Source organism: Syzygium oleosum, unplaced genomic scaffold, assembly GCF_021117445.2.
Source record: "Syzygium oleosum isolate NSW1041296 unplaced genomic scaffold, Sole_v2.1 Sole_v2.42, whole genome shotgun sequence".
Taxonomy (NCBI): domain Eukaryota; kingdom Viridiplantae; phylum Streptophyta; class Magnoliopsida; order Myrtales; family Myrtaceae; genus Syzygium; species Syzygium oleosum.
Genome location: NW_026607526.1, coordinates 1,354,421 through 1,371,238, shown reverse-complemented (window position 1 = coordinate 1,371,238; position 16,818 = coordinate 1,354,421). Strand labels below are relative to the sequence as shown.

At 40.4% G+C, this 16,818-nt stretch overlaps 2 protein-coding genes across 4 annotated transcripts; one reads left to right on the top strand and one right to left on the bottom strand.

Moving 5' to 3' along the window:
* Nucleotides 1-395: 395 nt before the first annotated feature.
* Nucleotides 396-16,352, bottom strand: LOC130136139 (mavicyanin-like). 3 transcript variants are annotated; one of them, XR_008815168.1, is made up of 3 exons: nt 16,070-16,352; nt 15,400-15,782; nt 15,292-15,351 (listed from the first exon to the last, which is right to left on the bottom strand). XR_008815168.1 is itself a non-coding variant. In XM_056306219.1 (2 exons), the coding sequence occupies exons 1-2, from the start codon at nt 16,248-16,250 to the stop codon at nt 574-576; spliced, it is 492 nt and encodes a 163-aa protein (XP_056162194.1). In that variant the 5' UTR covers nt 16,251-16,352; the 3' UTR covers nt 396-573. The 3 variants fall into 3 exon arrangements, 2 of the variants coding, with proteins under 2 accessions (XP_056162194.1, XP_056162193.1); XM_056306219.1 differs by lacking the exons at nt 15,292-15,351; nt 15,400-15,782 and adding an exon at nt 396-884; XM_056306218.1 differs by having other exon boundaries at nt 15,292-15,782.
* Nucleotides 11,373-12,787, top strand: LOC115668658 (cucumber peeling cupredoxin-like). Its single transcript, XM_030590070.2, has 2 exons — nt 11,373-12,039; nt 12,462-12,787. The coding sequence occupies exons 1-2, from the start codon at nt 11,721-11,723 to the stop codon at nt 12,755-12,757; spliced, it is 615 nt and encodes a 204-aa protein (XP_030445930.2). The 5' UTR covers nt 11,373-11,720; the 3' UTR covers nt 12,758-12,787.
* Nucleotides 16,353-16,818: the final 466 nt, after the last annotated feature.

The window sequence follows — 16,818 nt, the reverse complement described above, 5'->3', positions numbered from 1 at the left end:
TTGGGCAAGGACGGCCTAGTGGCCATTCCTAGCTCAGGCCTTTGGCTTGCACAAATAGCCCTAATTTAGAGTAATTTGCACATAGTTGATACTTGATAGGATTCAAATGTGTAATCTCCTGCACCTGAGCTAAAAATCCTCTCATGTCCCAACCAGTTGCCCCGAGTTGCATTTAAGTCCCTAAAAAATGCATGCCCAGGTGCTAAGGACTTATTTGTGCCGATGAAAAGCTGCAGGGTTCATCTCACTCCATGGAGCAACCGTGGCGGGGAAAGAAAGAGAATGTTTAGAATCGGAAATTAAGATGTTTTAACGACTTCAGATGAACCCGAGTCGGCTCCCAACCAAGTCTCAGACAAAAAAGGAACGAACTTTGCTTTGTTCACAAATGGACGTGCTTAAACTAAGGAGCTTCATTGATTAAGAAAGCTAACATCACTGTTTGCCTGTGAGCTAATCAATTACGAAGGCTCACTAAAACATACAGGACACTCTTGTTATTCCATACAAAGACACGAATATGAACAATCAGAACAGGAAAATTACAATATGGTCCGCCTCTATGACCCAAATCTAGTTCATAAGCGTCGAGACAATGCTTGATGATAAGAGAACTAGCATGGATAAGGCACCGACGGCGGTCGGGGAAGCCGAGCTATTCGGTGACTCAGTTGGTGTTGGGCTTACAACAGTAATGGCAAGCTTCTGCCCGTTCTGGCAGTGGGAATTGACGGTGCAAATGAAGTAATACACGCCATTTGCATCCGCTGGAAGTGGGTAACTGAATGCACCGCCACCCTGAAAAATCGAGCTCACTTTTGTGCAGCTGTCGTATTCTTCTCTTGATACATTCGCGACGTTGTGCGTCCCATTCCACACAAACTCTGCATCATGAAGAAGGTTTCAAAATCACAAGCATGATGTGACACGATAAGAAAAGATGTAGAATCGATATGCATTCTCATGTTTTCACTCCTTGAATTTTATAAAGACAGTCGGTTAATGTACAAGTTAATTTAAACACCAATATGAGCTGACATGAAACTGTTCATATGCATATCTAACGGATGAGAGTAAACATGTTACTGAGAGGGAACATGTTACTTCGATGGCTCTGAACACCGAGGAGGCGTAGCTCGCTGATGCCTCGGCACTTGGGCTCGAGAGGAGAGAGGGAGCATGGACGAGGGCGGTGAACGCGAAGAGGATGCGGGCGAGGATGAGGCTCGGGTCAGCGGCAGCGAGGAGGCTGATGGGTTTTCTTTGTGAATGATGAGCCGCTCATGATGGGCTAACCCAGCCCATGAAAGGAAATAACTGCACTTGGCAGTTATTGTCTAGACACAAAAAGTGAGAACACACGTAAGAGTGTGTGTGGGTTTGCATTTTTTTGATCATCAGAAACTTATTCTCACAAAAGGACAAAGAAGAAGGGATTTTGTTCAACGATCTAAGGATTGTTCTCTCTCTCGACGTTGCAAAAGGAACATTTAATCCGTGGAAAACAAGGTACGTCCCTATTGGCGATGTACTTTAACGATCGGTGATTCAAGCTTCTACTGGGTACGTTTTTTGTATACGATTTTTGGGCGATACTCGTTAGTTCGAGTTTTATGTCGTTTAGGAATTTGTTTCCGTCTTTCCGCATTTCTAGGAATCTGTTTCCTTCATTGGTATCAGAGCAAGTGTTCTTGTTTCCTGATCGTTGTAAGTGTGCATAACACGGAATATTGGCCGGAATTCGTGAAACGGCGCCGACGAACGCTCGGGTACGAAATACCGACACCCGACCGTACTGGTCTGCATTGTTTTTCGAATTTCCGTAAGGTAAAATTAAATTTTAAAACTGTAGGGTCGTAGTACTCGTCGAAACGAGAATTTTGATGGGTGGCATGCCGCAGGAAGGAGCCGCACGAGCCCACACGCGCCGCCGCAAGTGGTGGTCTCGCCGGCACGTGCGTGGCACGTGCGTGGCGGTTCCTCCCCGCGCGCGTGCACCGCACGCGCCATGAGGGCATGTGCGGCGTGGCTGACATTACGCTGACGTCAGCCATGCGGTTGCTCAACCGGGTTTTTCAAACCCGACTCGACCCGGATCCGACTTGACCTGATAGTCCACCCGACCCGTAGACTTGACCCGTTGACCATTGACCGGCGTTGACCACCGTTGACCTGCGTTGACCGGCGAAAAAAAAAAAAAAGGGGGGCAGAAGGGGTAGAATGTGTTTCTTGAAATGTTGTACCTTGGATTATGAGTAATCCTTTCATTTTTTCTGCATTTGTTGCAGGAATAATGGTAGGAAGATATCGAACCCCTATTATCCCTAGAACGGCGGCTCAAAAGAAGAAGCTTGAGAAACTAAGAATCAAGCTGGCTCTTTACCGGTGGAATGCTGATGATGACATGATGACACACATCATCAAGGTCAACCAAATGATACAAGATATCATTTGGAACGGTTTCGTAATGCCAGGGTATGTGATGGTCGGAGCCCTCAAATCAACATTCCTGATGAGTTGGAAAGAATGATTGATAGGGTTTGGGACACCTTAGAAGGTCCGAGCTATAAGATGATTGTGGAGCAATTCATGATAGAGTACATACGGGTCGGGGCAAGATGGACGTCAACCCTTGCATTGAATCGGTCTCGGCGCAATACGTTGCCCGAATCTAGGGGTTTTCCGGGTGCCTCCATTTGGATGCCAAAGAAAATAGAATTTCCTGAGAATTTTCATGAGTCATTTCCGGTTTATAGAAAGAAGATCACCACCTGATTGTGTTTATCTTTTTTTTTTCGTAAGCTCTTATGGATATGTTCACTATAGGTTGGTGTTAAATATCTTGGGTGGATAGTTCTTTTTATGTTGGTGTTTATGTTTATTTCCTTTGATGGATTCATTCCTTATGTACATAGTGTTAGGTAAATGAATGTTGATGGATATTCATGTTGTGAATAGTTTATAGTACTATTCTGTTTTAATATTTATCTTATTAGTATCATATGGAGTTGAGTGGGAGTTCTAAAAGTTTTAGTAACTTTAAAGAACGTAATTTTACCTTAATGATTACATTAACGATAATTTCACATTAGGATTTTTAGATGATGATTGGGAACATAGTGAACTTTCGAATCTAAAAACTATGTGAAATTACTCATTAATATAATCAGTTTGTGTAAAACTGATGCATAAATGAGTGGCATTAATAATTCGTGCTATATGTCTGAAATGTTCAGATACCATGGCTTTAGCAACTAAGAACATAGTGGCTAAATTAAACAAAGGAGAGAAATTGAACGGCGAAAATTATGAAATATGGAACATGAAAATCCAATATGTGCTAGAAGAACAAGAAGCACTAGAAGCTCTTAACCAACTTATGGAAGAACCTGAGGATGGGAACACTGCACAGCATAAGAGAGACAGAGATGCATTTGCTGTATGGAAGAGGAAGAACTCGCTTGCTCGCATCACGTTGCTGAGTAGCATGGAGAATGATATCATGCGAGAGTTCAGGCGTTTTGAGAATGCCAAGGAAATGTGGGAAGCATTAGCAGCGAGATTTGGTCATACGTCGGTGACCAAGCTGAGACAACTCACTATAAGGTTTGACTCGTATAAGAAGTCTCACGGTCAGTCCATGAAACAACATTTAAGGAAAATGTCAAACATGATTAATGAGCTGAAGGATGCTGGCCATGTTCTGACTGATGAGCAGCAAGTGCAAGCAGTGATTCGTTCTTTGCCTCAAAGTTGGGAGCATATGAAGTTGCACCTAACTCACAATGAGAACATCAAAACCTTTGAGGATGCAGTGCGCCACTTAGAGCTAGAGGAGGACCGTCTCCTGGCGGATAAGCCGGTAATTGACATTTACTATACAGGTTCTAGCTCACAAGGGCCTTCGACCTCTAAGCACAAGCGTCCTGATTCGTTCAGAAGGTGGAGAGGTAAGAGAGCGAGTTCTTCGGGGAAGAAACCAAGAGATGAACAACACCAAAGAGGAAAGCGTCCTCATGAGAAAAAGATGTCAAGAGTGAAGTGCTACAACTGTAGCAAGAAAGGCCACTTTGCTCGCGATTGTCGTGAGCCAAAGAAGGTTAACTCATCTTGTATTATTGAGAACTTTGTTTATGTATCAAGTTCTATATTTCTAATTGAATCAAATCCTTTGTGGATTGTAGATTCGGGAGCAACAGACCATGTAGCGAAGGATAGAGAAGCCTTCGTAGAATTCCGACGAGTTCCAACGGGAACTAAATGGATTTATGTAGGGAACAACTCCAGAGCTGAGGTTAAAGGAATTGGCACCTGCCAGTTAATTATGCGTGGTGGACGCACTTTGTTCCTACATAATGTATTATATGCTCCGGAAATTCGTCGAAACTTAGTGTCTGTTTTAGTGTTGATTCGACTTGGTTTTAATTTGAACTTCCATAACAATGGTGTAGACTTGTATTTAGGTATGAGTTATTATGGTTGTGGTTATTTTTTAGATGGTTTTATTGTACTGGATGTTGATTCTGTAAATGTCAATGTTTGTTATTCCCACTTCACGTCTTCTACTTCGTGTGATAATGATGTGAACGTATGGCATGCTAGGCTTGGCCATATAGGCCAACAACGAATGAATAGATTAGCCAAAGAAGGCTTAATGGGCAATATTGAAAAAGTCGATTTGCCCACTTGTGAACACTGCCTAGCTGGGAAAACAACAAGGAAACCATTTGGAAAAGGAACAAGAGCTGAATTTCCTTTGCAGTTAATCCATTCTGACATTTGTGGTCCAATGAATGTGAGGGCTAGACATGGGGCTGTTTATTTTATCACATTTATTGATGATTATACTCGATTCGGATATGTTTATTTGATTTCTCATAAATCTGAGGCTTTTAGTTGCTTCAAGATATTTATGAACTTGGTAGAAAATCAATTAGATAAGAAAATAAAAGCATTGAGATCCGATCGAAGTCGAGAATATCTATCTGATGAGTTCAGAAATTTGTGTGATGAAAAGGGAATAGAAAGACAGTTGTCTATTCCCTATACTCTTCAACAAAATGGTGTTGCGGAAAGGAGAAACAGAACCTTACTAGAAATGGTTAGGTCCATGATGGCGCAGGCTAACTTACCTATCACCTTTTGGGGTGACGCTTTATTAACTGCTGCCTACATACTTAACCGTGTGCCTTCTAAATCAGTTATTTCCACTCCGTATGAGTTATGGACAAGTAGAAAACCCGTTTTGAGTTTTCTGAAACCTTGGGGTTGTGCCGCTTATACACATGAATCTTCTCATAAGTATGGGAAATTAGGTCCTAGAGGTAAGAAGAGTATCTTCATAAGGTATTCGGAAACCTCAAAAGGATATGTATTTATAGGTGAGCAAGAAAGTGGGAGTATAACTGAATTTGAATCACGAGATGTCACATTATTAGAGAATGAGTTTCCTAAGAAGGGCGAAATAGGTGAGAACTACTCACTATTTGAAACCTTGGATCCTGATAGTGAAATCGATAAAGTTCGTCCAAGTGGGAGCAATGTGAGAAATGAGGAATTAAATTCGACTCAATCTCAATTGCAACCGTTTGGTGAGACGATACCATCATTATCTAATCCAAGTGGGAGCGTAATGGAGAGTGATGTACCACATGCACAATCTCCCGTACGGCGAACAAGTCGCAAAAGTGTTCCCCGACGACGTTTTGACATTGGAGGGGAAACTTTTATGGTCGCTCCACAAGATGAAGATGAGCCAAGGAATGTAAATGAGGCTCTAAATTGCCCTAATAAGAAAAAATGGATAGATGCAATGGAAGAAGAAATGGAGTCAATGAAATCCAATCAAGTTTGGGAATTGGTTGATCTTCCGAAAGGACGCAAAGCTATTGGGAACAAATGGGTTCTCAAAATAAAACGTAAATCCGATGGCTCAATAGAAAGATATAAAGCTCGCCTCGTGGCGAAATGGTATAATCAACAAGAAGGAATTGATTATGAAGAAACTTTTTCTCCTGTAGTGAGATTTACCTCAATTCGCCTTATTTTGGCAATAGTAGCAAGTATGGATCTTGAATTACATCAAATGGATGTAAAGACTGCTTTTTTAAATGGAGAATTAGAAGAAAAAATTTACATGGAGCAACCTATTGGCTTCATTGTGAAAGGCCAAGAACAAAAAGTATGTCGACTTATGAGATCGATATATGGCCTTAAGCAATCTTCAAGACAATGGTATACACGTTTTCATAATGCCATAGTGGCGTATGATTTTACAATGATTGATGAAGATCATTGTGTATATATCAAAGGATCCAAAGATTAATTTGTGATCTTATCATTATATGTTGATGATATACTGATTGCCGGAAGCAATATGGAGTTGGTTAATACTATTAAGAGTTGGTTATCGTCCAACTTTGAGATGAAAGATATGGGTGAAGTTGCATATATTCTTGGAGTTAAGATTTCAAGAGATCGTTCCAAGAGATTATTGTCTCTTTCGCAAGAGACTTATATAAATAAAGTTCTTGAACGATTTTGTATGCAAGACTGTAAACCCATGGATACTCCTATTGCAAAAGGTGAAGGATTGAACCATAGGTTGTGTCCTAAGACTCCACAAGAGAAGGAAAAAATGAAACGTGTTCCTTATGCTAGTGCTATTGGAAGTTTAATGTACGCTATGATGTGTACAAGACCTGACATATGTTTTGCAGTTGGGATGGTAAGTAGGTACCAATCCAATCCAGGTCAAGCACATTGGAAAGCCGTAAAAAGAATCATGAGGTATCTAAAGGGTACTGCTAATTATTCATTGAGTTATCAAGGCAAGGATCTGCGACTTGAAGGCTACTCAGATGCTGATTGGGGAGGAGATTTAGATGAAAGGAAATCTACCTCTGGTTTTGTTTACTTACTGAATAATGGCGCCATATCTTGGAGCAGTAAGAAACAAACATGTATAGCATTGTCCACGATGGAAGCTGAGTTCGTGGCGTTGTCAGGAGCAGTACAAGAAGGTGTTTGGCTTAAGAGATTTTTGGATCATTTAGGTGTTGCTAAGAATGCTGAAAACTCATTGTTAGTCAATAGTGATAGTCAAGCAGCGATAGCATACACCACGGATCCGAAATATCATGGCAAGATCAAATATATAGATACCAAGTACAATTTTGTTAAAGATATGGTAGCACGAAAGGATATGAACTTGCAGTACATATCTACGCATAGAATGATAGCAGATCCTATGACGAAGCCAATTCCAAGAGATGTTTTCTATGGTCATGTAAAATCTCTGGGACTGCGTAGAAAGTGATGTACTGAATATTGTATTTTTCCCTGAGTGTTCACATTTAATGAAGTTGCTCTCTCATTATTAATGCCTATGAATTTATTTAATATTTATGCATCTCAATGCTTAGTGCATTATATCGAGAAAGTATGTCTGACAGATGAGATTAGCCCACTTACACGGGTAATCGCCTCTATTTACTGTGCGATAAATAGAGATGAGACAATTTTTTTTAAGCTTATTATCTGGGTGATAATTGAGAGCTCAAGCTTAAATTACAAATGTCGCCTTAACTGAATATTAAGATGAGGATATAATATTTACTATGTCCGAAGGTAAAATAACCCACATATTTTACTTTATCTGTCAATGATGCCAGATGTGAGTTCTGATGAATTCTTTAAAAGAGCAGATACGTGAACTCAAGTCTAGATATTAAGTATATCTAAACTATCATCTGTACGGCATTAAGTATAAAGACATGCGCTCCTAGGGGAAGGAGAGAATGCCGTAATACGTATTTCATACTACGTATGCATAAGACGACCTATAAGAGTGGCAAAAGTTTTTGATCTCAACTTTATGCCGTGTGAGACTCTTGAGGATAAGAGTTCCTCATTAAATGCCCTCACGACTCTAACTTATTCTCAAAATTTCTATTCAGTGTTCGCTATCTTAGGGTGTTGCCAATGGTCATGAATAATTCGATCTAATGGGGCATTTCTAGAAAAGCGAATTGAACTGAAATGGAGAGGATTAAGGAAAGGGGAAGATCAATTTATTTGTGATGTCATATTTTTTTTTTGTATTCACAGGTCGATCAATTATGATTTTGAGTAAATCATAGTTGTGAATACAATATACGAGATACTAAAAGAGATCAAGAGAGATATAAATGTGACTGATTGATCTAGGGTATTGCATACTATATCTACTTGATAACGTAATGCCCAATTTTGAGCTGCTATGTATTCCTAACAGATGCATCGCAACGAGCTCTCGAAGTATGCTGGTCGCACGGATGATTTGTTGATATGAACATTGCATAAAAGAGAGAGTTAATGTTTAGCCCACCATGTGCGAGTGGGAGATGATGGGTTTTCTTTGTGAATGATGGGTCGCTCATGATGGGCTAACCCAACCTATGAAAGGAAATAACTGCACTTGGCAGTTATTGTCTAGACACAAAAAGTGAGAACACACGTAAGAGTGTGTGTGGGTTTGCATTTTTCATCATCAGAAACTTATTCTCACAAAAGGACAAAGAAGAAGGGATTTTGTTCAACGATCTAAGGATTGTTTTCTCTCTCGACGTTGCAAAAGGAATATTTAATCCGTGGAAAACAAGGTACGTCCCTATTGGTGATGTACTTTAACGATCGGTGATTCAAGCTTATACTGGGTGCGTTTTTCGTATACGATTTTTGGGCGATACTCGTTAGTTCGAGTTTTATGTCGTTTAGGAATTTGTTTCTGTCTTTCCGCATTTCTAGGAATCTGTTTCCTTCAGAGGCCACTGGCGATGGCTGGAGCGTGGACTTGGTGAAGGTACGTGTTTGATGCTGCTGCATTTCTTGAGGACGGCGAGAAGCGCGGATGAACAGGGTATCAACATCAGCTCCCTTCCCTTGGGTAACTCAGAAGGACAACTTCCATGCATTTCTTGAGAAGGGGATTGAGCGAACGTGTAAAGATTGAGACTTCAAATAGGAAAGTCGGATGCCTCTCAATACATACGAAGAGCTATGCAAGATTGAAGAAGACAAGAATACAAAATTGATTCTTGAAAGGAGATTGAGCGATACGTGCAAGATTTGTATCTTCTCAACACATAACAAAAGAGCCATGCAAGATTGAACAAAACATACATGAATATGAATTGACATTTCAATGGCCGCGCAGAAACAAGGCAAAAGTGCAGACAACCATCAAGAGGGCGCCAAAAGTCGACGGCGGCGACGACGTCGCGAAGCCGGCAGAGGTGGCGGAGGTGACGTTGACGGCCAGCTTCTGGCCGGCCTCGCAGTGGTTGTCCATCGTGCAAATGAAGTAGTACATTCCGGCCTTTCTCGGGAGTCTGTATCCGTAGCCCAGGCCACTGGACCCTTTAGCAATGGGAGAAACCTTGGCACAACTGTCGTAGTCTTCTTTCGATACAGCAGCGAAACTATGCGTCCCGTTGTAGTCGAAATCTGGATAAATACTTAAAATGAGGGTATTGTCCGATCATAATTAAGCACGATATTGTCGTGGATTAGATTGGATTCATGAAACCTATTGGTATTGTAACAACCTTATTGGTACATGCATCACTGTCTAAGTCAAGGTGCTCATGTTTGCTAACCCCAATCTAAAGATATACCGACTTCGGAACTATCTGAATTTGAGATCTCGGTCACGGGAACATGCAAGACGACGAGCTGTTCGACTGAGAAGGATGAATCGGGTAAGGACACGAGAGCCCATCTAGTTGGGACATGGAATACCCTACGAGGCTCATGAATTGGGTAAGGTCGAGGTTTTTGACCCGTGCAAGTGGTCTTGACTATAATTCAAAGGCAATGCCGCAGTTAGTCGGCTACCGAAAGGTGTGAGCGAGCACGAGCTAGGCCAATTGTTTCGGCTCGACCCCAATTTAATAAAAATGCCTGGATCGAAGATTGGGCTGCTTAGCCCGAGTAATTATTATTTTTTTATTTTACAGATCAAAATTAGAATAATTAATATATTTTTTGACATAAAAAATCACTTTTTTCATACGTTTTTTTTTATCAAATTCATTTTTGACTTTTATCAAAGTGTTTTGAGTATGCATAATGTATATTCTATTATATATTATTTTTATATTTGTTATTTTTAAGTTTTCTTTCATAGGAAAAATGACACAAATAATCTCTGAATTTTGGCCAAATGTGCGATGTCATCTCTGAATTTTTAATTTGTTCAATTGGTCCCTAAACTTTAACCCAGTCTTCAATGTGGTCTTAGAATTTTTTATTTATTCAATGTGGTCCATTGACTTTTGTACATGTTCAATTTAGTCCCTCGAATATATGAAAGTATCAATGTTATCCCTAATCTTGAATTAATGGAAGGACAATATCGAACCTTTTCATATAATTCGGGGACTGCATTGAACATGAACCAAAAGTTTAGGGACCGCATTGAATAAATTAAAAGTTTATGGACTACATTGTATATTGTGCCAAAGTTTAAGATCTATTTGTGTCATTATCCCTTAACTAGTTCGAGCCGGCCTAAGAAAAGAAATAAGGGGAGCCTGAAACCTTGGTCCGAGCCCCGGGCCCTTGGCCCCAAAAAATTTGGGCCAGCCCGGGCTTTTAGGCTCTCCGGCTCTTTTGCTTACTCCTACCGAAACGTAACTAACATGAATATCAATCCCTACACCAAAAATATGAAAATGCCCTTCCTACCGGTCAATCTCAGGTAAGTCCTCCAACTTCACTCAGTTTTATTCCCTATTACGAAAGTTGAAAGCTCTCTCTTCTGAAATTCCAAATCGATGTCGCGAAAACGAAATAGGAGGAGGGGCTTAAGATTGCTTACGCAAAACGTCACTGCCGCTGAAGGATTTATTGGCAGCCCAGTCGGCGTAGAAACCAGCGGTGATGTTGGGCGGAGCAGTCCATCCTCTGCCGTCTCCGACGACGTAGTAAGTCACCGCTTCGCACTTGTTAGAGGCCAACACGACCAAAGCCAGAGCCATCGCCATGCTGCTTCTGCCCATCTTCTTCAAGAAATGTCTGATAGAAGAGAGAGAGAGAGAGAGACTCTGATGTGTTTGAACTCTGGTGGAGACGAAGCGAATGGCCCTTGGCTACTGGCAAACATTCGCAAATGATGCTGTACTCGTGCTATTTATAACGAGGGACTAATTCCAAATATCAAAATGCCCCTCATAAAGTTATTGGTAAACAGATTTTGTTAACGAGTGCCCCTCTAAGTAATTAATTAAATAAAATTTATAATTTCTAATGCATTGGCTATTGTCGTGTTACGTGTGATCATTACTTTGAAAAGTGAATAATTCCCTGTGTATGATAAGTAAATTCAATCTAGTCACCACAATTCAAGCGTGGAGTATAACAGTTCAAGATCTTATGGCTATACAACTCAAGCATCATTAGTTAATCCACAACAAAGGACAACATAAATTTTTCATTGAACTGTGTTTGAGACAAAAACAATCCAATGCGTTTAGAGATTTCTCACAGTTGACCGGGGGAAGCTTCCCAAATGTCTGAATGGATTCAACAGGACTGTGGAAGGCAAGCTCCTCGAGGGGGTCGGACCATTGAATCTGAACTCTTCAACTCTTACCAGTCTCCAAACTTGACCCATCTCATTTTCTCCATGGGAAGTGTCAATAATTGCTGTGGTTGGATACAATTCAAACCATCCTCATATGACATACTCTGCTAGACATCCACGAGACTTTGCATATCCGACATCTCTTAGTCCCAGAACACTCCCATCTCTTGTTGTGATTCTCAAGAGACAGATCACTGGAAACAACCCGAAAATCTTACTCCCCAAGAAGAAGATGGTCAGAAGTAGTCTGATCGTGTCGCTGGTCGTTGCGATGGCTTGTCTCACGGGGGGTGCGATGGCAGTGCGCTACACTGTCGGCAACGATGTAGGTTGGACTTCTCCACCGAACATAACTTCCGGGTTCTATGAGGATTGGGCTTCCAACAAAGTATTCATGGGTGGTGACTTTCTGGGTAAGCCATTGACACAGCTCCTTAGTTTCTTCACTGTTTTACTTGATGATATCTTATCATCACATTGGTTCTTTCACTTAGGCATTAGCTTAAATAAAGAACAATTGCATCACGTGAGAAGTTACTGTATAGAGATTACCAGATCAAGCCATTTACTCTTTACATATCTTTTGTACTGTGATTGACGCGGTTTGTTGTCTTATTCTTAAAATGAGTCTATCTAATATTATTTGCATGAAGGCGATTGTTTCTTCGTTTGCTTGTACCTCATCTTAATTGTTTTCATTCCAATATGCATGTTTGAGTGATTTTGTATCGCTAAATTGATAAGCGAACTATTTCTGATCAAATCTTTTCAGAGGCGTCCTTTTTTTGTTCCCGCCCGTCGATTCTAATGCTTGTGATGAAACTATATACTGCAGAATTCAATTTTAAGGGAACTCAGAACGTGGCCGTCGTATCAAAAGAAGAATTCGACCGCTGCAAAAAGGTGTCAAAGGTGTTGGGCGAAGGCGAGGAAGGCGAGGGCTATGTCTATTTGCTCCCTGCGAACGCGAACGGCATGTATTACTTCATCAGCACCATCAAATCTCATTGCGAGGGCGGTCAGAAGCTCGCCATCAATGTCGCCTCCAGCGTCCCATTTCTGTCTTCTCTCAGCTCCGATTCCTTGTCTGTGCTCGTCTCCTCTATACTGTCAGCTCTGTTCATCCACTGAGATTTGAATGTACTTGCATTCTTGCTTGAACTTGTGTCGTGTACGTCGTCTTCCACCGAAGTTCATGGGCGAATGCAAAACGAGACATTACTGAGATGATGACATGAGCTTCATCAATTTACCATAAGGACCTAAGAGAGGGAATGGACTAGAAAAGAGAATTGAACACAAAACTTCTATTGCGATCATTCGGACGAGAGATTTCCTATTCAGGCTTTGTTTGTTTCACGAAAAATAAATAATTTTAAAAATATTTTTTGAAAAATGATCGTTTGTATCGCTCGAAATAATTGGTTAATAATTTTTTTTTCATTATCGATAATAATATATATCTAAACATTTTCGGTGATAACGAAAAGATTTTTCGTTCATTTATTTTTGTAAATTATACAAGTGATCATTCTTAAGGGAAAATGACACAAACAATCCCTGAAGTTTGACCAAATATGCAATTTGATCTATGACCTTTTAATTTATTCAATATGGTCCTTGAACTTTAGTCTAATATTCAATTTAATCCCTGAACTTGTAATTTATTCAATGTGATGTATGGACTTTTGATACATGTTCAATATAGTTCTTGAACTATATGAAAATGTTCAATATAGTCCCTGAACTTAAATTAATGAAAGGACTACATTAAACATTTTCATATAATTCAGGGACTAAATTGAACATGTACCAAAAGTCTAGGGACCACATTAAACAAATTAAAAATTCAGGAACCACATTGAACATTAAGTTAAAGTTCAGGGACCACATTGAACAAATTAAAAGTTCAGGGACCAAATTGCACATTAAAACAAAGTTCATGGACTATTTGTGTTATTGTTCCTTAAGAAAATGGCATCCAAATCATTCATTTTCTGTGAAACAAATGCACCCTTAGTGATAGATAAATTGACAACTTCCCCCGATTCGTCACCTTTTTGTGTGATCACTTTGAGTACTCTTATTGGGACTTGATTCGCATGAAATGAGCCAGTTCATTACAACATGTGAAATTTAGGCACGAAACAGGTTGGAGATAATCGAGCTCTCACTCATATTTTTGGTTTTATATCGAAAGCCCGTTTAAAAAAGTGGGATAACATAGTAACAATCGTAAATTTTATGTACCAAATGCACTATAATTTTAAATTTCTCCTCAAGAAGTGTGAGTACTACGAATCTATTCTCGGTAATATTTTATGAATAAACTATGCCAATTAAAAAGTTTAGGACCCGATTACATTTCTCGTTGTACTATTAGTATTTGGAGGTTCATCGCATTGCATGCATAAAGTTTAAGACTCATGGTGCAATCTTTCCTAAGAAAATTGAAAAACCTAACACCACTCTCTCTCTCTCTCTCTCTCTCTCTCTCTCTCTCTCTCTCTCTCTCTCTCTCTCTCTCTCTCTCTCTCTCATGCAGAACCATCTCCATCGCTGCCGTTGCACCACCATTGCTTTGCCAACGAAGATGGTCACTGCCGCACAGAGCGAGAGAGAGGGAGAGAGCCTCAGACCTTGCGTCGAGGTTGATGATTGTCGTCTCTCTCAATCATACAAACAGAAGTAGCCGACTGTAGAACTAGAATTGAGGTTGATGACTATCGTCTACCTTAAGTATGTGGTGGACGAAGATTGTCATCTTGCTTGATGGAGCTCTCGTGGCAGGCAAAGATGGAAGTGGTCAGAATTTGAAATTAAGATGTGTTTTCTTACGTAAAGTAAATTTGTAAAAATAACGCCACAGGCCAGCCAGTTTATGCGAAACTAATTGAGTTACGATGGTTTAACAGGTGGAATCCGAAAGCGATGATGCCAGCGCGCTCGTCTCTATAGCTCAATCGGTGGAAACATAATTATGTACTTCTGGCCGACGTTAGCTCACTTGATAATCTAATGGCTCATGTGAAGTGGACTAACATAGGTCGGGAGTACCCGTCACTTGATCTACTGGTTCATGTAGAATGGGTCAATATAGATGGGGAGTATCCAAAAATAGCTCCGATGAGCGCGCAAAGGCGCTGAACCGTCAATGAGTGTCTAGACATTCCTCTTTGTGGACATCCATATCATGCGAGGAGGGACTCATGTGTTACTAAGACTCTGTTTATTTCGTGGAAAATAGATAATTTATAAACATTTCCTAAAAATAATGGCATTTATTGCTTATAAAAATGAATAGAGACATAAATCGTTGATGATAAAGGAAACATTATTCTTAATTAATTATTTCAAGCGATATAAATAATGATTTTTAGGAAAATGCTTTCCATATTATTCATTTTTCGCAAAACAAACGGAACCTAAGTGTTTGAAAGTTATATACGTGATCAGGACCAATCAAGAGAGACACCGGGTTTCGTTTTTAGTAAGCTTTAAGATATTGTGAGTTCCATACGACATGGACCAACCGAATTTTAACGACTCCGATGAATTCGAGTCGGCTCCCAACCAAGTTTCAGCAGGGAAAAGGGGAAAATGGGCGATGTTCGTCAAACAAGGGAGGGACGAACTTATTTGAAAATCGAGAAGGCTAGCATCACTGACATCTAAAACTTACAGGACCCTCTTTTTATTCCATACAATACATAAATATGAATGACCTTACAGGACCCTCTTTTTATTCCATACAATACATAAATATGAATGACCAATGAACAACCAAATTAACACGAGCTAAAAAAGGAAAATTCATCATCCTCCTCCCCTATGACCCAAATCTAGTTCATAAACATTGCGATGATGCTTGATGATACGAGAACCAGCACAGACAAGGCGCCGGCGGTGATTGAGGAAGCTGAGCTATTCGGTGACTCGGTTGGGGTCAGGCTAACGATGTTGCTGATGGCTAGCTTCAGCCCATTCTCGCAATCAGCATCAACGGTGGAGATGAAATAGTATGAGCCACTTGCGTCCGCTGGCAATGTGAACGTAAAGGCTTCGCCACCCTCGAAATATGAGACCACTTTAGTGCAGTTGTCGTATTCTTCTCTTGATACGTTCGCGACGTTGTGCATCCCATTCCATACAAACTCTGCATTATGGAGAGGGTTTAACAATTATGAGTATAATATGACATGAGAAAAGAAGAATTAAAATTGATATGAATTGTCACGTTTTGACTCCTCGAATTTTAGAACGATTATCGATTAATGTTGATTACTGTCCAAGTAAATCTAAACACCAATATAAGCTGACAGAAGTATATCGTCAGCATCAAGCAAGCGAACTAACATGTGGACATGAATTTGTTCCTCTGCATATCTAAGTGAGGATACTAAACATGTTCCTAAGAAGGAAAATAAGTAGACGAATGCTTACTCAAACTGTCGCCGCCCCTGAAAGTTTTGTTGGCGGCCCACTCGTCGTAATACCCAACAGTGATGTTCGACGTGGTCCAACCTCGGCTATCGCCGACTACATACTCTGTCGCCGCCGCACCTCCGAGGCAAGCCAGCATTGCGACGACCAAGAAACCCGCCAATACGACGCCTCTCCCCATCTTTTCTTCCAAATTGCGAGTCTCCCCGTCTTAAATCCAAAACGATTCAATACCCTCGAATCTTCTTTCACAATTGCAACTTCTGATGGGTGCGAAAGTGTGTAGGGTGGTTTGAAGCTAAGGCAGCTCTTTGGGGGTATTTATAGCGATGGGAATCAAGATAAGAATGAATATCAAAACCGACGCGAGTGAAAAGGTGGCAAAAGACTGATTCGATGCGTATATCTTTTGGCAAACATACCTTTACTTGGTCTTCTTTTGGAATTATTCAGAGATTTTGACCATTCGGTTATATAAAAGCAATCTAGGACATCTTTTGGCGAAACATACCTTGGCTTGGTCTTCTTTTGGAATCATTCAGAGATTTTGGCCATTTGGTTACATAAAAGCAATCTAGGACATGCTGACAATTTGACGATGCCAGGTGCCATCTTTGAATCGGGTGTGACGAAGCTAAACGTACGCCAACTTTGTACCTTTGAGAGTAAATTGTCATCGTCAATTGGCCATTGTTGTTGTTGTCCAAAGTGGTAGCTGCTGGTCTCTGTCTCTTTCTTATCTGGATGAA